General features: G+C 40.0%; 1 protein-coding gene across 8 annotated transcripts in view; it reads left to right on the top strand.

Annotated features, from left to right (window-relative positions):
- The window catches only part of CNOT1 (CCR4-NOT transcription complex subunit 1), a 111,044-nt gene that overhangs the window by 89,674 nt on the left and 1,537 nt on the right, over nucleotides 1-19,833 (top strand). For 4 of the 8 annotated variants that reach the window (XM_004057735.5, XM_019011860.4, XM_055364422.2 and 1 more), the window contains exons 34-47: nucleotides 464-583; nucleotides 2,123-2,314; nucleotides 3,147-3,289; nucleotides 3,794-3,902; nucleotides 4,000-4,169; nucleotides 4,835-5,066; nucleotides 7,654-7,902; nucleotides 9,656-9,819; nucleotides 9,976-10,093; nucleotides 11,701-11,802; nucleotides 13,393-13,566; nucleotides 15,899-16,048; nucleotides 16,678-16,858; nucleotides 18,548-18,680. In XM_004057735.5, coding sequence (XP_004057783.1) covers nucleotides 464-583; nucleotides 2,123-2,314; nucleotides 3,147-3,289; nucleotides 3,794-3,902; nucleotides 4,000-4,169; nucleotides 4,835-5,066; nucleotides 7,654-7,902; nucleotides 9,656-9,819; nucleotides 9,976-10,093; nucleotides 11,701-11,802; nucleotides 13,393-13,566; nucleotides 15,899-16,048; nucleotides 16,678-16,858; nucleotides 18,548-18,680 — 2,237 coding nt within the window. Of the gene's footprint in view, nucleotides 1-463; nucleotides 584-2,122; nucleotides 2,315-3,146; nucleotides 3,290-3,793; nucleotides 3,903-3,999; nucleotides 4,170-4,834; nucleotides 5,088-7,653; nucleotides 7,903-9,655; nucleotides 9,820-9,975; nucleotides 10,094-11,700; nucleotides 11,803-13,392; nucleotides 13,567-15,898; nucleotides 16,049-16,677; nucleotides 16,859-18,547; nucleotides 18,681-19,833 lie in introns of all 8 variants that reach the window. The other 4 variants (XM_019011855.4, XM_055364421.2, XM_019011856.4 and 1 more) reach the window with 1 other exon arrangement.

The following is a 19,833-nucleotide window of genomic DNA, read 5'->3' as shown; positions in this document are numbered from 1 at the left end:
CTGCCTGTGGAGCAGGTATGGAAATAGCTCTAAATTCCCTTGCTCCTCCAAAGTTGTTGAAGTGTTGCTACTCCAAGGAGTTCATGTGCCTGCTAGTTTTCATGTTTCCCAATTTGGGCTTCTCACATTAATGGTTGCTTATTGTTCCCAGTGAGACAGTGAGAAATCTGATAATATTTACCAGCTTCAAGGGAGAATTGCACTGGCATCGTCCCATGTGAAGCATTTTCCAAGAGAAACTCTCAGTTAATTTATAAATGAGGTGACTCTTAGGCAGGATTCAGGGAAATGAGAAGCCCTCTTCTGAACTGCATTTGTGTGTGCATGCATGCTTAATCATGCTGTTATATGTTGTAATGACTCTTGTGTCCCTGAGCTTACCCACATGCAGACTTTCCACTTTCAAAACAGTTTATTTTGATTATTGAGTGAATTCTGTCAAAATAGGTTTTCTTCTTTCAAGGTTGGTGGTGTGGACCCAAAGCAGTTGGCTGTTTATGAAGAGTTTGCACGCAATGTTCCTGGCTTCTTGCCTACAAATGACTTAAGTCAGCCCACAGGATTTTTAGCCCAGCCCATGAAGGTAAATGTGTTTTAGATTAAATTGAGTGTTTTGCCAATTAATTTAAATGTTTTTGACATTTAATATATGTTTTTGACTTGCTTCCTGGGAGAATAATTTACAGGGGAAAAAACACCTATAGTTTTTGAGTTGTAGGTATTCTTTGTGTCCAATTAAGTATGGCATACAGGGGATTAAAGAAAAATTGACATGGGTGTGGGTGATTTAACTTTAATGTTCGGCCTAATTAGGGGAATTGGCATGGTGTAACATAATAACTTTCGGTTTTTTATTTTTAAATATTATTATTTTTTTGAGACAGGGTCTTTCTCTGTCACCCAGGCTGGAGTGCAGTGGCGCCATCTCAGCTCATTGCAACCTCCACCTCCCAGACTCAAGCGATCCTCCTACCTCAGCCTCCTGAGGAGCTAGGACTACAGGCGTGTGCCACCATGCTCAGCTAATTTTTGTATTTTTTGTAAAGATGGGGTTTTGCCATGTTGCCCAGACTAGACTCAAACTGCTGACCTCAAGTGATCGCCTACCTTGGCCTCCCAAAGTGCTGGGATTACAGGCTTGAGCCATTGTGCCCAGCCTTCCCATTTTTTAAATAAAAGAATTTTCTAAAATTTTCAAAGGTGTTTACAGAAAACTTGGAAATATAGGGAAAAATATTTTCCCCCTAACCGGTTGATAGTAAGTTGCTGACCTGATACCCCCATCACTCCTGAATCCTTTGGTTTGTATTTCTTACAAAACCTTTTTCCTTTGGTTTGTATTTCTTACAAAACCCTTTTCCTGTGTGACCACGGTACAACCATTAAGGTCAGAAATGAATACTAATAACCTTACTCCATCTAATTCATAGACCTCATTTGAGTTTCACCATGTATCCCAATAATGTATAGTAAAAGACCTGTTTTAGAATCACACATTTCTTCAGTTCTCATATTTTCAAAGTCTCCCTCAGTTCTAGCTGGTGTAGGTAACTCAGTTTTTCCTCATCTTTCATGACCATAACACTTCTGAATATTATAGGCTAATTATTTTCTAAATGACTTGATTTGTTTGTCCAGTGTATTCTCATGACTAGGTTCAGGTAATGTGTTTTTAAAAATAGGAATAGCTCAGAAGTAATGCTGTATTCTTATTCTATCCTATCAGGCTTTGACAGTTGGACTGAGTACTGTATTTTTCATGGTTTGAGACACTTACTTTCTTAGGATATAGAGGGCTTAGTAGATGGTACAAGTGGTGCTGCCCTCAGTCTGTCTCATTGTTACTAATGCTCTCTTTTATCACTTGATTATGCTGCTGTCTGCCAGGTTTTCCTCTCTCAAATGAAACACCTCTCCCCTTATGCCTGCCTTGTACTGTGCCACTTGATGGTATTAATTCTGAATAGCTCAGGAAGAAGGAAAAGAAGAGGCCCTCCATGTTTGAATGTAAAAATAAGAAAAAGGAAGTAAACATACTAATAGACCTCTATTTGATACATGTGTCAATAAAAAACCTTAACATTCTTTTGTCTCTTGTTGGTTGTTTCCTTCTGTAAAACAGCAAGCTTGGGCAACAGATGATGTAGCTCAGATTTATGATAAGTGTATTACAGAACTGGAGCAACATCTACATGCCATCCCACCAACTTTGGCCATGAACCCTCAAGCTCAGGCTCTTCGAAGTCTCTTGGAGGTTGTAGTTTTATCTCGAAACTCTCGGGATGCCATAGCTGCTCTTGGATTGCTCCAAAAGGTTGGTTCTTAAGCTGTTACTTTTAGAAAATGCTAGGTGTGTAAACATTTATTGACCTGCACCACCATCTACATATTTATGCAGTTATGCTTAAGATTTCATAATATAAATCAAGTTCTATAAGTAGGTGATTTTTTTTTTCCAACGTAGAGTGTAGTCATGGCAGTTTTGAATGGTAAACTTGGAAATCTTTATTTTTTTTCTTAAAGATATTCTGGAAATGTGATTTGAAGAAACTAAAAGATAGCCCTTTAGAGGGGTGTGTGTGTGTGTGTGTGTAAGAGACAGGGTCTCTCTCTGTCAGGCTTGAGTGCAGTGATGTGATCATGGGCTTAAGTGAACCTCCCACATCACCTTCTCAAGTAGCTGGTTATTACAGGTGCTCACTGCCAAGCCAAGCTAATTTTTAATTTTTTTGTAGAGACAGGTCTTGCTTTGTTGTCCAGGTCGTTCTCAATCTCCTGGGCTCAAGTGGCCCTCCCTCCTGAGCCTCCCAAAGCATTGGGATTATAGGCATGAGCCACTGAGCCCAGCTGCCCTTTAGATTTTGAGGGACAAGTTGATCCAATAATTTGGATCAGGGTAGGTAGGGAGCCCTGGGTTTTAACTACAGCAGAGCCTTTTATGACAATGAAGACCACAGAATGAACTTAAATCAGATAGAATTTAAAGTGTGTGTGATAGGCAACTGAAAGGGATGTTTGGAGAGTGGAAAGGACAGGGAGGCTTTGGAAGGTATTTGGTACTTGGCATTGAGATTTGGTTTCTGGCTGTGATAGTTGGGCCAAGCACTGTATTTTTCATGGTTTTGAACGCTTTCTTTCTCCCATAGGCTGTAGAGGGCTTACTAGATGCCACAAGTGGTGCTGATGCTGACCTTCTGCTGCGCTACAGGGAATGCCACCTCTTGGTCCTAAAAGCTCTGCAGGATGGCCGGGCATATGGGTCTCCATGGTGCAACAAACAGATCACAAGGTCAGTAGCCATCTTCGAAAAGTAGTGAGTATTGGACTGCGACTGCCTTTTGACATAGATAGTACTGTTTATGTCCAGGGGTTTCCCTTTTTTCTAGTAGGTAGGTCGGACACTTGGACTTCCTACTTCTGAGAGGTGAGAATTGTTAAGTAGTTGTTTTCCATCTGGTCTCTACCTTCTCCCCATGTTGGATATAGAAAACCAGTACCTTGTCTTGGGGAATAAATTGTAGGTCATTGTTTTAAAAGGTTTGAGTGATTTCTCAGAAGTGGTATTCATGTATAAGTATTTTAATGTCTTAAATGGAATACTCTGTATCCTAGGATTTGAAAGGAAAGCTTGGGCTATCTGTTCTATTTCATTACTGGCTGTTTTTAAATTTGGACACTGATTTGCAGTTGAATCTCAAGGCATTCTTAATTTGGAGCAAATTTCCATTGAGTAAAATGGGCCCTTTTACAGTATGGTTAAGCCTGTATGAGTAAAGATATTGAACTTTTCTAGGTGCCTAATTGAATGTCGGGATGAATATAAATATAATGTGGAGGCTGTGGAGCTGCTAATTCGCAATCATTTGGTTAATATGCAGCAGTATGATCTTCACCTAGCGCAGGTATGGAAGGAATTTACTTGCACAGACAAAAGGACTCAGGGAAGTATGTTTGCTCTTAAGTGTTTTCCCTCTCACATTGTGTTTTCTGTGTTGCCAGTCAATGGAGAATGGCTTAAACTACATGGCTGTGGCGTTTGCTATGCAGTTAGTGAAAATCCTGCTGGTGGATGAAAGGAGTGTTGCTCATGTTACTGAGGCAGATCTGTTCCACACCATTGAAACACTCATGAGGATTAATGCTCATTCCAGAGGCAATGCTCCAGAAGGGTGAGGATGAAATGCTTTGAGATCCCTGTGCATTTAGTAGTCTCCTAATATCTTTAGGAATGAATATGCAGACTTACTAACATTACTTGTTTTAACTGCCAACCACATATGGGTGGGTAGCTTTGGTAAGGGGTAATATTGTCACTTGAAGTATGAAAGCTTAATTGGCTGCCAAGTCTTCTTGGCACAGAGCAGTACATACGGTACCAGACTTAGTGTCAGAGTCCTGTGTTTAAGCCCTGGTCATGCCACTTAAAAGCTTTCTGATTTTAGGCAAATTGACTTACCCTCCTTAAACCTATTCTTTATAGAAAATGGAAATAATTTCTCAAAGAACTATTGGAAATCAAGAGAAGTAACGTAAAGAAAGCATGGTACATAGTAGGCAAGCAGTGAATATTTGTCGACTCTGAACATCAGTTTCATTTAAATGAACACCTTTTTTGGGCAAGAAGTAGCTTAACTGAGGGCAGTTGTTTGCATGTTGTATGCTCATGAGCAAGCGGATAAGAGACTAAGTATAGTTTTGTTTCAGTGTGGAAGTGGTAAAGCGAAGTGGTAAACCACTCTGGTGGTTGCTGTTAAATAAGTAAACTATACATCCATATGTCTGTAAAATCACAACTACGAGGAGACTGATTTTCACCCTTTATTTATTGTACTAGATTGCCCCAGCTGATGGAAGTAGTGCGATCCAACTATGAAGCAATGATTGATCGTGCTCATGGAGGCCCAAACTTTATGATGCATTCTGGGATCTCTCAAGCCTCAGAGTATGATGACCCTCCAGGCCTGAGGGAGAAGGCAGAGTATCTTCTGAGGGAATGGGTGAATCTCTACCATTCAGCAGCAGCTGGCCGCGACAGTACCAAAGCTTTCTCTGCATTTGTTGGACAGGTAGAGCTTTTGGAAAGAAAGGTGCTTTTTATTCAACATAAGTAGGGTGTGATGCCTCCAATATTAAAGCTCAGTATTACGTACATGTGGTCAGACAGTTACCTCCATACTCATGCAAACCCAAACTGTCATCATTATGTGGTTAAATTACAGCCTTTCTCATGGTTGATCACTAAGCAATAAAGGCAACATTCCCTCCCACCGTTGGTTCTGTATATTCCACTTCAGTTGTCACAGCTACAAAGTACAATGGGTCAGATAATGAATAATAAAACTACCAAATGTATTTTTACTAGCACTGATGGGACTGTGGGCTAATAAATATGTAAAATTCTCACAGTAGCCCACATTTAAAAAAAATGACAAAAATGCTTATTGAAATGGTAGAGTGTTTTTATTGTATTTTCTAATTTAAATATCTACCTAAACGTAGTGACATGTTCCTTTGGAAAATACTTCCCAGTATTTTCATTAGATTTGATGCAAGTTGGACTTTGACTTTAAAAGGGTTAGGAACAAAGCACCTAACTGAAAATCAAGTTTGGCAGGAATGTTTGTGAATAGGATGAACAGGAAAAATGTCGGAACTGAGCCATAGTACCATTTAGCATTCATTTTTGATTATCACTGGTTGCTTTCAGCGACTGTGAGGAATCAGACACAATAAGTCCATGTGTCTTAATTTATAATATAACTTGGCAAGAGTGGTACTTTTCCTGAATTGACCTTGGAATTTCCTTTATTAGAACTGTTGTAATTTTTTTTCAGGGTGAGTTGTCTGCTTATTTCTGCAGATTGACCATTATATTTCTTCAAACTGAACCCAAAACTTTTAGGTATATTGCTAAAGAAAGATTACAAATTAGGTCTCTTTTCAAATTAATGACAATTGAATGTGGAAGAACTGATTTCAGTTCTAGAAGTTATTTGAAACTAGGTTTACTTTTCGGCCAGGCGCTGTGGCTCACGCCTGTAATCCCAGCACTTTGGGAGGCCGAGGCAGGCGGATCACGAGGTCAGGATATCGAGACCATCCTGGCTAACACAGTGAAACCCTGTCTCTACTAAAGACACAAAAAAATTAGCTGGGTGTGGTGGCGGGTTCCTGTAGTCCCAGCTACTCGGGAGGCTGAGGCAGGAGAATGGCGTGAACCCAGGAGGTGGAGCTTACAGTGAGCCGAGATTGCACCACTGCACTCCAGCCTGGGCGACAGAGCGAGACTCCGTCTCAAAAAAAAATTAAAAAAAAAAAAAAAAAGAAATTAGGTTTACTTTTCAAAATGAATGTTACTCAGTAAATCATACCGAGTATATTTCTCCCCTAAAAGAATCCAGGGAATTACAAAGCATACCCTACTGAAAAGCTATTACTGCATGTTTTATAGTCTGATTTATAATTTGAATGGAAGAAATTGGAATCCATTGGTCTTTCTGATCATTGCTGTTTCGTGGGTATGGATGTGGCACCTGTCTCAGCCCTTCCTGCTGGCTTATTTGCTCTCATTTCATCTTTCTCTTGAAAAAGATAGTGTATTATACTTTTCTGTGCTGTTTTGTATCCTTTTGAAAATTCTTTCCTTCTTGTGCTCCTCCTTGACCATAGTACTCAGTCCTAATATTCCTCACTCTCTGTTAGTTTTACAGATACCAGTGTAGACAAAAAGTCCCTTTGCCATGCTGGCATTCTGTCCCAGCAGGGTACAGTATTATCGTAGTCCAACCAGTTCAGTTGTCTTTACTGCTTATCAGGAACAGTTAAGTTGTTTCAAAAATTTCAAGATAACCTTGAAGTTTTTTTTTTCTGAACTTGGTTTCTTTGTTTAGTAAGTAGTGAACTGTTCTTCCTCTGTAGCCTTAATGTGTATTTCACTGTTGTCTTTTTTTGTTTGTTTAAAGGGTTGAGGGGAACTAGCCAAATAACATTCCCACTGTGCTTCACTTCTAGTTCATATGTCATATAGTTTCTGATTTTTCCTTTCTTTTAAATAAACTTGTGTTTCCCACATTATTTTAACTTAATGTAACATTTTATTACATTAAAATACCTAGATCAGATTTGTATTTCCATTTGGTACTTACCTGTTGTACAAATTATTGATTTTTCTGGGGGTAGCTTGTTGGAGTTTTAAAATCTTTGTTATTGGTTAATTCAGTTTGAGGAAATTATCTTCAAATCCTTCAGAAGTAAATTACCTTAAATTCTGTGAGAAAGTAAAATATATGCAACTTAGTCTTCTCCTTGGAGTCCACAATGTCTTAACATGACTTACAGTTACGAACAGTTTGTTTTATTTGCATGGTTAATTTTTCACATTATTTGGTGGGGACCTACTGTTCAAAATTGCCATGATAATCTGTCTGTCAGTTTCCATCTTCCCTGTTCTACATTAAACTTAAAACTGGAGGAATTCTGTCATGGCATCTTAATGGGAAAATAATTCTGATAATACATTTATTACAATGTAAGAATTAGAAATATGACAGTAGGAACAAATGAGAATATCTCTTAAGCCTGAAAATTAAAGGTATATGAAGTTTATTTGTGTGTGTTATCTCATTGTGTCTTTATTTTTTGTTCCCGTGGTAGATGCACCAGCAAGGAATACTGAAGACCGATGATCTCATAACAAGGTTCTTTCGTCTGTGTACTGAAATGTGTGTTGAAATCAGTTACCGTGCTCAGGCTGAGCAGCAGCACAATCCTGCTGCCAATCCCACCATGATCCGAGCCAAGTGCTATCACAACCTGGATGCCTTTGTTCGACTCATTGCACTGCTCGTGAAACACTCAGGGGAGGCCACCAACACTGTCACAAAGATTAATCTGCTGAACAAGGTCTGAAATCCTTTCTTGCCTTAGTCTTGGTCTATCTACATCAGTGGGGTGTTTATTTATTTTTTATTATTTTTTTTTAATATTGTTTCTTTGAGAGAGTCTCACTCTGTCACCCAGGCTGGAGTGCCTCCGAAGTAGCTGGGAATACAGGCATGAGCCACGATTCCTGGAGCTTTTCTATTTTTAGTAGAGTCTTACCATGTTGCCCAAGCTGGTCTCAAACTTATGGTCTCGAGTGATCCACCTGCCTTGGCTTCCTGTAGTGCTGGGATTACAGGCATGAACCACCATGCCCGGCCACATCAGTGGTTTCTTTTTTTTTGAGACGGAGTCTCGCTCTGTCGCCCAGACTGGAGTGAAGTGGTGCAATCTCGGCTTACTGCAAACTCCGCCTCCTAGGTTCACACCATTCTACCTCAGCCTCATGAGTAGCTGGGACTACAGGCACTTGGCCACCATGCCCGGCTAATTTTTCTTGTATTTTTTGTTTTGTTTTGTTTGTTTTATGTTGTTTTGAGATGGAGTCTCACTGTCACCCAGGCTGGAGTGCAGTGGCGGGATCTCGGCTCACTGCAAGCTCTGCCTCCCAGATTCACGCCATTCTCCTGCCTCAGCCTCCCGAGTAGCTGGGACTACAGGCACCCGCCACCGCGCCCGGCTAATTTTTTATATTTTTAGTAGAGACAGGGTTTCACCGTGTTAGCCAGGATGGTCTCGCTCTCCCAACCTTGTGATCCGCCTGCCTCAGCCTCCCAAAGTGCTGGGATTATAGGCGTGAGCCACAGCGCCCGGCCACGTCAGTGGTTCTTAACCCTATTGGGTCCCTCAAGTGACCCACCTGCCTCGACTTCCCAAAGTGCTGGGATTACAGGCATGAGCCACCATGCCTGGCCACATAAGTGGTTCTTAACCCTATTGAGGCCAACCCTTCCCCAAAACATTTTGTTAATGTCTCTTTTCTGTCCTGAAATTAAATTTGTAAATAATATGTAAACATACCCGCTCTGTCTTAGAATATAGTGCCTTAACCGAAATACAAAAAGAGATCATAATGTATTTCAGTATGTTAATGCTTGGTAGTATGAATTTGCCCCATATACAGAATCACTGTGAGTGGGTGGCTAGACGTGCCCCCTGCTGATAGATTGGCACCTCAAGTACATGAGTGATATTAGTCATTGGCTTGATTTACACAGTGGAGTTCCTGGAAATTTGAATATTAAAACAATGCAAAAATACTTGTAAAAATGGACTGTGATTTTGGATTTGGGAAATTAGAGATGTGTTCTTCAAGCCCCTCACTGTTCAGTGGGCAAGTCAAGTGGAATGGGATCTCTGCAGCCTAACAGCTTTCCTGGCCCCTGCCTACTAAATGCCAAGACAGGCGTAAATCATTCCCACATGTCAACTTCATGTCAGACCAGACAAATTAGATTGTTATATTGTGTTAACATGGTGAAATGTGAGGGGCCTTGCTGATTTCTAGAGCTGAAGAAGAACCATTGGGCATTTGTGGAGAATATTCAGGTGTGGTCCAAGGATGTTGAAATGCAAAGAAACACACAAAACACTGAAGGCGGAGTCAGACCAATTTATGGCCCTATCGGCTGCCAGCATGTAATTTTGTATTCAAATTGTATATATGCTTTCCTTTAATGTTGGGTTTAAGAATGCAAAGTTTAAAAAGCATGACATCAAAGTTGTGAGTGGATTATCTGAATGATTTACAAGCTCTGATTTGTGTTTTACATAGGTCCTTGGTATAGTAGTGGGAGTTCTCCTTCAGGATCATGATGTTCGTCAGAGTGAATTTCAGCAACTTCCCTACCATCGAATTTTTATCATGCTTCTCTTGGAACTCAATGCACCTGAGCATGTGTTGGAAACCATTAATTTCCAGACACTTACAGCTTTCTGGTGAGTATTGTGTTTGCGATTTTGTGTTAAGGTTTGCTGGATTAATGTAGTAAAATTTTGGGAGTAGCACTCTTGAGCATTTTGAGCCTACATTCATGTGCTGTTCACTGTATTTAAGTTGGACTGTGCTTCTGACTAAGGTTTTTCTTCTTTCAGCAATACATTCCACATCTTGAGGCCTACCAAAGCTCCTGGCTTTGTATATGCCTGGCTTGAACTGATTTCCCATCGGATATTTATTGCAAGAATGCTGGCACATACACCACAGCAGAAGGTGTGGCTGCAGTTTATCTCCTGTAGATGAAGACTATAACTACCTGGGCTTATTTATTAGCATTGCCTATAGATTTCTATTAGTCATTTAATAGTAATTGTACTTCTTCCAGACTTAGTTGGGAATGCTATTTAGTGTTCACTCAAGTCAAGTACTTGACTGCCTCTGCCTGAAAGCCATTCCTCAGTGATTAGGTGTTGCTGCTTCAACTCAGTTGTGGGCCACCTGTGTCAGTCTCTGAAGTTTTTTTTATTGTTTTTTCCTTTCTTTCTTTTAAAATGTTTTGCTTCTTTATACACAGGAATGATTTATTTTACATATTTGTCAGTTAAGGGTTTTTTTAAGGGTAGGGGTGTTGTTTTTAAAGTTGAAATTCATGTGTGCCCTCATAAATATCTGAATAAATCTCTGGGTAACAGGGCTCTGGAGCTTGTTGGTTTTACAGACTCTCACTTTAAATGCGGAAGGCTCTCAAACTAAGGTTGAGGACTACTGGGCTATGTTATTTTGAAGGATTATGATCAAGTTCTATTTAAGAGTTCTTTATCTAATTGGTAATACAACACAGTTAACATGATAAGTTCTTTCCCTCCCATCCTGGAATTAAATTGGCAAATGAGTACTGCAGAAAGTACCATTCTTTGGCCCCTCAGATCAGAAGAAATGTGACTGCTATGTAATGGAGTGAACTTGACAAAGAAGGTGAAATAGCTCTTAAATGAAGTTTTGTTTGGTGGAGAAGGGCATTCTAGGAGGAAGGAACACGACATATTAAATGCAATTATCCAAGAATTAATTGAACATAATTGGTATAGTTGGGGGAGGGTGAGCAGGCTGACATTGGCTGAAAATAGAGAATTCATGTCGTGGACTCAGCAAGGTTATTTGCGAAGAGTTGAGTTGGAAGAGAGAAAGGAAATGGCTGAGACTTAATAAGGAATTAAGAAAACACATTTCTAGTTGTGAGTTTCTGCAGTTGACTGTTTTGTGTTCTATTAGAAGTTTACTCCTCTCCCTTTTTAAATTTTGCTACAGGTACACAGGGACCATTATGTCTTGAACTCTCTGGAGCCAGTTTTTTTCAAATATTATTTCCCACTATCTCCATAATAACTTGGTCGTTTTTAATCTTTTTAATGCCAATCTTTTTTCTTTTCTTTTCTTTTTTTTTTGATGGAGTTTTGCTCTTGTTGTCCAGGCTGGAGTGCAGTGCCATGACCTTGGCTCACTGCAACCTCTGCCTCCCAGGTTGAAGCAATTCTCGTGCCTCAGCCTCCAGAGTAGCTGGGATTATAGGTGCCCGCCACCTCGCCTGGCTAATTTTTTGTATTCTTAGTTGAGACAGGATTTCAATATGTTGGCCAGGCTGGTCTCGAACTCCTGACTTCAAGTGATCCACCGGCCTTGGCCTCCCAGAGTGCTGGGATTACAGGCGTCAGCCACCGTGCCTGGCCTTTAATACCGATCTTTTGTAGAAGTACTTAACATTAGTATTCTCTACTTATATTAGCCTGAAGAAGATAAGTCAGTGTAGCTGCTTGGGCGACTTGTAGTGGCTGAAAAACAGCTGAGTATAATTATGACTCATGTACATTTCTTTCTTTCAGGGGTGGCCTATGTATGCACAGCTACTGATTGATTTATTCAAATATTTAGCGCCTTTCCTTAGAAATGTGGAACTCACCAAACCTATGCAAATCCTCTACAAGGTAATTAACTTGGATTTATTATAAATTAAAATAACTGAGATCTTAAGAAAATACACTTTAGGAATCTGAGGCCTTATTTTGTTTTTATTAAGCCTTTGAGGCATGATATACATTCAGAAAAGTGTAAAAATCAAGTGTACTTGCATAACCAGCACCCAAATTGTACAGTGTTTGTATATGTTCAACTGTAGAAGATACTACAGTTTTACAAAGCGTTTGTACCAGTTTATACTTGTAAACAGCTTGGAGGAGTTACTGGTTTTCCCACATCTTCATCTTGCCATACCTGGTATTATCTGTTTTTCATTTTAGCCATTTTGGCAGTTGTACTGTGAGATCTCATTGTGGATGGAATTTTGTTGGTGATTTATTTTTTATTTTTTATTTTTTTTGAGACAGAGTCTCACTCTGAAACCCAGGCTGGAGTGCAGTGCAGTGGCGCAATCTCAGCTTACTGCAACCTCCGCCTCCCAGGTTCAAGTGATTCTTGTGCCTCAGTCTCCCTAGTAGCAGAGACTACAGGCATGTGCCACCATGCTTGGCTAATTTTTTGTATTTTTAGTAGACATGGGGGATCTCATTACATTGGCTACGCTCGTCTCAAACTCCTGACCTTAAGTGATCAGTCTGCCTCAGCCTCCTGAAGTGCTGGGATTACAGGCGTGAGCCACTGCACCCAGCCTCCTTGATGATTTCTTAATGAGGTTTTCATGTGTAGATCAGCCATGGATATCACCTTTTTGTGAAGCTCCTCTTCCAGTCTTTTGGCTCTTGTTCGTTTTTTTATTTATTAAATAATTCTTTATATGTTTTAAATACAAGCCCTTTGTTGTTACTATGTATTCAAACATCTCCCACTCTCACAGCTTGCCCTTTTACTCCCTTAAAGGAAGGGGGAGGTGTCTTTTGAGGATCAGAATTTTTAAAATTTATTATAGTCAAAATTGCAGATTTTTAAACTTGTATTAAAAGTTGCTTTTTGTGACTTGTGTAGGAAATCTTTGCGTGTCTCAGTGTGCTAAGGTGTTCTATTTCCACCTATCTGAATTGTCAGATTTATGAGCATAAAGACGTTTAATGTTCTGAAACTATTTTTTATGACTGTAGGATCTGTAATGTCATTCCTGACATTAATAATTTTTGTGTTTTCTCTGTCAGCCTTGGTTAGGGTTTATCAATTTATTTTTTCTAATAACTAACTTGGGCCTTGATTTTCTCCCTTTTCAGTACTTTAAAAAATTTATTATATGCTTTTACTCTACTTTCTTTGGTTTTCATTAGTTCTTTTTTTTTTTTTAGCTTCTGAAGATAGACGCTTACATCATTGTATTTTTATTTTTTGTCCAGTCTCCTCTTCTAGCATATTCATTTCAGCCTGTAAACTCTTGATGCCTAGTTTTTCATGATACCTAAATGGAAATATTTGATAAATCATCTGTGATAATGTTAATTAAAGCCTAAAACTTTTTAAGAAATGTTACTAAAGTATACTTTATTCTTTTGGGGGGGGTGGGGGGCTTAAGTTATAATAGGAAAACATTACTCCATTTTCCTTAGTGTGGAAATATTTTTCTTGTTTTTTAAAAATAGGGCACTTTAAGAGTGCTGCTGGTTCTTTTGCATGATTTCCCAGAGTTCCTTTGTGATTACCATTATGGGTTCTGTGATGTGATCCCACCTAATTGTATCCAGTTAAGAAATTTGATCCTGAGTGCCTTTCCAAGAAACATGAGGCTCCCGGACCCGTTCACTCCTAATTTAAAGGTAAGGTTCCAACTAGTTAAAGGAAAACTTATGTCTTAATATTTCAGTCCTTTCTCTGATAAGTAGACTGTTCAGCACTTTCCTACCCAACATAACACGCACACTGTTAGTTAAAGGTACTCTTTAAAGGAAATAATGTTATTAAGCCTGATAGAAGGTATGATATTGTTGCTATTGCTGTTGCTGGTGAATATTGGTTCACAGCATTTTTCTAGTTGCTAGTTTTCGTATTAATTTTGATATTAAATTTAGCTCTATTTACAGAACCACAGCTTAGGTGTTGGGGCAGTCATTTGCTGGGTGTGCCCACATGGCAAAGAATTGCAGAACAAACAGACCTTTGTAATCTTTTTCTTTTTTTGAGGCAGAGTCTTACTCTGTGACCCAGGCTGGAGTGCAGTGGTGCAGTCTCGGCTTACTGCAACCTCCCCTTCGCTGGTTCAAGCTATTCTCCCGCCTCAGCCTCCCAAGTAGCTGGGATTACAGGCACTTGCCACCACACCTGGCTAATTATGTGTTTAGTAGAGATGGGGTTTCGCCATGTCAGCCAGGTTGGTTTTGAGCTCCTCACCTCAAGTAATCTGCCTGCTTCGGCCTCCCAAAGTGCTGGGATTACAGGTGTGAGCCACCACGCTCTGCCATAGTCTCCATATTTCACAGTTTTGTGTCTGTGCACTTGTGCAGTTGTTCCTTGGTCCCTTGCTATTCTTGGAGGATTGGTTCTAGGACCCACTGGGACACCGAATTTTAAGTATGCTTAAGTCCTGTATGTAAAGTGGCATATAACCTTTGCATATCCCCTTAAATGACATCTGTATTGCTTATGATACCTAATGTAGTGTAATGCTATTATGGAAATAACTATTTTAAACTATATTAATAACTTTTTAAAATTTGTGTTTTTTATTGTTGTATTATTATTTATTTGTATTTATTTATTTATTTATTTTTGAGACGGAGTCTCACTCTGTCACCCAGGCTGGAGTGCAGTGGCGCAATCTCAGCTCACTGCAACTTCCGCCTCCTGGGGTCCAGTGATTCTCCTGCCTCAGCCTCCCAAGTAGCTGGTACTACAGGTGCCCGCCACCATGCCTGGCTAATTTTTTTTTTGTATTTTTAGTAGTGACGGGGTTTCACTAGTTGGCCAGTTGGTCTCAAACTCCTGACCTCACGATCTGCCTGCCTTGGCCTCCCAAAATGCTGGGATTACAGGCATGAGCCACTGCACCCGGCCTTTATTGTTGTATTATTTTTTATTGACGCCATCATCTACCTCTACCTTCACCCCCCATATTTTCGATTTGAGGTTAATTAGATATGGAACCTAAGGGTATGGAGAACCCACTGGATTTTTTTAAGTTGTTGGAATAAAGGAGAGAGAGGACCACTTAAAATCTCACCACCCTGACATGGCTACTATAGTTTGTTTAACAGACAGGGGTCTCGTTGTTTTGCCCAGGCTGAAGGGCAGTGACTATTCACAGGTGTGAACATAGTGCACTTCAGCCTCAGGCTCCTGTGCTCAAGCTGTCCTCCTGCCTCAGCCTCCAGAGTAGCTGCGACTAGAGGTGCACACCACCAGAAGTGCCCAGCTATAGTTTAAATGTAGTCTCTACTCTTTCTGACACATGCATTTTTTTTTTTTTTTTTTGAGACGGAGTTTCGTTCTTGTTGCCGAGGCTGGAGCGCAATGGCGCGAGCTCTGGCTCACTGCAACCTCTGCCTCCTGGGTTCAAGCGATTCTCCTGCCTCAGACTCCCGAGCAGCTGGGATTACAGGCACCACACCCAGCTAATTTTATATTTTTAGTAGAGATGGGGTTTCTCCATGTTGGTCAGGGTGGTCTTGAACTCCCAACCTCAGGTGATCCGCCTGCCTCAGCCTCCCAAAGTGCTGGGTTTACAGGCGTGAGCCACTGCGCCCGGCTTCAATTTTTTTTTTTTTTTTTTTTTTTTAAAGGAGTAAGTGTGATGTCTGGTCTTGCTGGGGCTTCTTTTCAAAGACTCTTGGTGAGTGAGGAATCTTATTCCGGATTATTATTTTGAAAACCAAGTCCAAGAAAAATCAGTTAGTTGTGCAAATTAGACCTTTGCCCAAAAGGTATCTTGCCTCTGGGAAGGAAATACATTATAGAGTGGGAAATTTTTATCATTTTGAACCAAGATTCTTCTAAAGAAAGAAAGACTGATTAATAAAATGTGGCAGCTGTGCTCTTCAAGGCATTTATAGTGTATATAGTTTTAGAAAAACAGTCCCACCACTTTTTAAGCATAGATGTAATTTACTAATAAAAATGATTCTGCTTGTGATTCTTGCATTTTATCTGTGGCAGGTGGACATGTTGAGTGAAATTAACATTGCTCCCCGGATTCTCACCAATTTCACTGGAGTAATGCCACCTCAGTTCAAAAAGGATTTGGATTCCTATCTTAAAACTCGATCACCAGTCACTTTTCTGTCTGATCTGCGCAGCAACCTACAGGTTAATTGGTTTGGCTTAAAACTCATCTACATCTTCCATATAAAGCACTTTCTATGTATGGTCCTGTGTGTGGTCCATTTGGGAGTTAGTCTTTTATTGTCATTTCCATCAATTGGGTGAGGTTGATTAATTGGATTTACGTATTTTACTAGTTCATTTCATCAGTGATATTTTGCTACAGCTTTGGACAAGACAGCACTAGAAGAGTAGACCACAGACAGTCATTAGCTGTTGGTACTCCTAGGATTTTTCTGAATACCTGGATGCTGATTTACATTTCTCTATAGGATATTTTGGAAAGTTATATATTTACAATCTGTATATGCCATGCAACTACAACTTTCTCTCCAAATCTTTAATTAGCACAGTGCATATTTTGATTTTATAAACTTTACTTTAGAGCTGTGCCTTGAGCTTTGGCTTCCTGAGAGAAATCACATTTCTCTTATTGATACAACCACCTTTGGAGCATCTGTGTATTTGTTAAATAACCTCACACATTCAAGCAGGTGAATCACAATAAATGTTTGGCCTTTCCATGAAGGTGTAAGAAGGGTTTAGAAATACTGGTGCTAGAATTGGTCCTCTGCAGGAGTAAGCATAAGGAGTTCTGTTTTGCTCATTTTAAGGTATCCAATGAACCTGGGAATCGCTACAACCTCCAGCTCATCAATGCACTGGTGCTCTATGTCGGGACTCAGGCCATTGCGCACATCCACAACAAGGGCAGCACACCTTCAATGAGCACCATCACTCACTCAGCACACATGGATATCTTCCAGAATTTGGCTGTGGACTTGGACACTGAGGGTGAGTGAAGCCTGCCAGTTTTCAGAGTAGAGTTCTCTGCTTTTTGCTACAATCTGATCACAAAAATGTAAAAATGCTTCAAGCCACAATAGTGAAGGAATGTTCTGTCAGTATATTTATTCACAGTTCTAGCCGATTATTTTGTCTTTAATTGGACATTATCTGCTCAGTGCAGAAAATACAAAAAAGCATAAAGGAAAGAATTATCCAGAATCGTGCAGTATCAGTTTTGGTGTATGTGACTGAAGTTTTTTAGTGTGAAAATAAACTTAAAGTCCCTTTAAACATAGCCTCTTGTTACATTGTTTTGTTAGGCTGCCTTATATAAGCATTTTTATTGGTGCCTGTTTGGCAGGCATCTTGTTAAATGTTCGTTTATAAAGATTAATGAATAGGACTCTACTGTTCTGCAAAAAGCTCACAGTATAACTCCTGTTGCAGGTTGCAGCTTTTCTGCTTGTGCTACATTTCTTTTGGTCCTCTATATTTATCTTATATAATAGAGACCCCAGTTAGGTGCTAACTAGTTGTACAGTCCTGTCCAGTTTTGCATACATATATTTTAGGGGGACACTACTCTTTAACTTTGCCATTGATTCTTGAGAGATGAATTGATGTTGCATATATGCTGCATGCCTATATGTGGGATGGATTTAAGACAGCTTAAATTCAAGATATAACAAAATAATACCATCACGTCCAAGAGCTCGGCAGTAAAAGGACGGCAGCCTTTAGAGAAACATGTCACTGTGACAGACTCACAAACACGAATAATGTCAAGCAGAGGCAACCAACCAAACCCAATTAAGATAATACTTATTCCAGTGTAGTTTAGACTAATGAAAATGTGGGCTGGGTACCCTTAGGGTGTCAAGACCTTTTTAGGAGGGCTGTGAAGTCAAAACTTTTTTTTTTGCGATAGAGTCTTGCTCTCTCACCCAGGCTAGAAGGCAGTGGCGCAATATCGGCTCACCATAACTTCCGCCTCAGGGGTTCAAGCGATTCTCCTGCCTCAGCCTCCCGAGGAGCTGGGATTACAGGCACACGCCACCATGCCCAGCTAATTTTTATGTATTTTTAGTAGAGATGGGGTTTCACCATGTTGGCCACGCTGGTCTTGAACCCCTGACCTCAAGTGATCCACTTGCCTCAGCCTCCCAAAGTGCTGGGATTACAGGCGTGAGCCACCATGCCCGGCCCAAAACTGTTTTCATCATAAAACAACATTTACATTTTTGGGTCTATTCTGTCATGAGTGTACAGTTGAATTTCTCAGAGGTTACATGAAATATACTGTAACAAGTTAAACACAGAAGCAGAAATGAGAATCCAGCTGTCTTTTATTAAGACTTAGAGATCTGCAAAATGTAGAAAGACTTAGTGATCAGTGTCACCAGAAAATAGTTCATGTTTCTTATATTAGCATATAGTGGGTCTGTTTTTAAAAATGAATATATGTTTTTAAAAATGAATGTGTTTTAAATATTTTTAAAATCTAATTTCTAATGTGGAAAATACTGAAATAAAACACACAGAAATGAGAACTCTTTGGGGTCCCAAGAACCACTGCTTTAAACCAAAGATTAATTGGAAAGCCTCTGTCAGAAACCCAAACCCTAGCCAGTTAGAACTGTCTTCCCATGTTGGCCTTTCAGACTAAGTCCTAAGTCAAGGTTTCTTAATTTCTAGGTCGCTATCTCTTTTTGAATGCAATTGCAAATCAGCTCCGGTACCCAAATAGCCACACTCACTACTTCAGTTGCACCATGCTGTACCTTTTTGCAGAGGCCAATACGGAAGCCATCCAAGAACAGATCACAAGGTAAGAGAGCAGCTTATTTTTTAAATGCTTCAAAAGGATCTCCTCCCTTTCATCTTTTTTTTTTTCCTCTTCTCTATCCTTTCAGTGTTCAGTGAAAATCCGTTTGGTTGGTTTTTTTCTGTTTTTTGAGACGGAGTGTTGCTCTGTCACTCAGTCTGCAGTACAGTGGCGCCATCTTGGCTCACTGCAACCTCCGCCTCCCAGGTTCAAGCGATTCTCGTGCCTTAGCCTCTCAAGTAGCTGGGATTACAGGCGCCTGCCACCATGCCCAGCTAATTTTTGTATTTTAGTAGAGAGGGGGTTTCACCATGTTGGCCAGGCTGATCTTGAACTCCTGACCTCAAGTGATCCACCCGCCTCAGCCTCCCAAAGTGCTGGGATTACAGGCGTGAGCCACCGCACCCGGCCTTCAGTGAAAATCTTTTACATGTCCAATAATGTGTTAAATGTGGGAAACAATTGTGAGCAAAATGGATGGTTCCTGCCCTCTTAATACTCATTCTGATGGACATTTATCACAAGTTAGGGAATTATAAATCGCAATCATGGCTTAAATGAAAAGTAGTTTACACCACAAGGCACATTTTGATTAAAGGTCAGGAGTTTCTCTGAGGTGGTGGTGATAACGAGTCCTAAATCATGCAGGCCTAGGAAGTCTATGTTAAGGAACTTGGACTTTTCCTCATTACCTCTGGGTTGAAAGCAGTAGCAGTAACAGGATCATACTTGCATTTTCCTAACAATAGTTAGGAATCTGTTGCCAGATTGCCTAGACTACATATAGCATTAGAGAGATTGTGATATACACACACACACACACATACACACTTTAAAAATTGGGCCAGACTCTTAAAACTTGCTCATTTGCCTAATTAAATAGTACCTATGGTGCTAAATATGGTATTCCTTTGATTTGTGTACTAAAATTTAATATCTTATTGGATGCTTAGATGATGATGATGTTCCATTTTGTTTATATAAAGCTGCAGTAAGTCTCCTTGGACTTGTAATCTTTGTTATGCTTCATGTACAGTTGGTACGTGAAAGGATATAAAGTTAAGGCAGTGCTTACTGGCATTCGGAAAAATTTTACCAATTTACATGTGAACTAGCAATGTTAGCTTTTTTTTTTTTTTTTTGAGACACAGTCTCG

This window comes from Gorilla gorilla, chromosome 18 (genome assembly GCF_029281585.2).
Source record: "Gorilla gorilla gorilla isolate KB3781 chromosome 18, NHGRI_mGorGor1-v2.1_pri, whole genome shotgun sequence".
Lineage (NCBI taxonomy): Eukaryota > Metazoa > Chordata > Mammalia > Primates > Hominidae > Gorilla > Gorilla gorilla.
The sequence above is the reverse complement of the archived record's forward strand: the minus strand, read 5'-3'. Positions and strand labels throughout refer to the sequence as shown.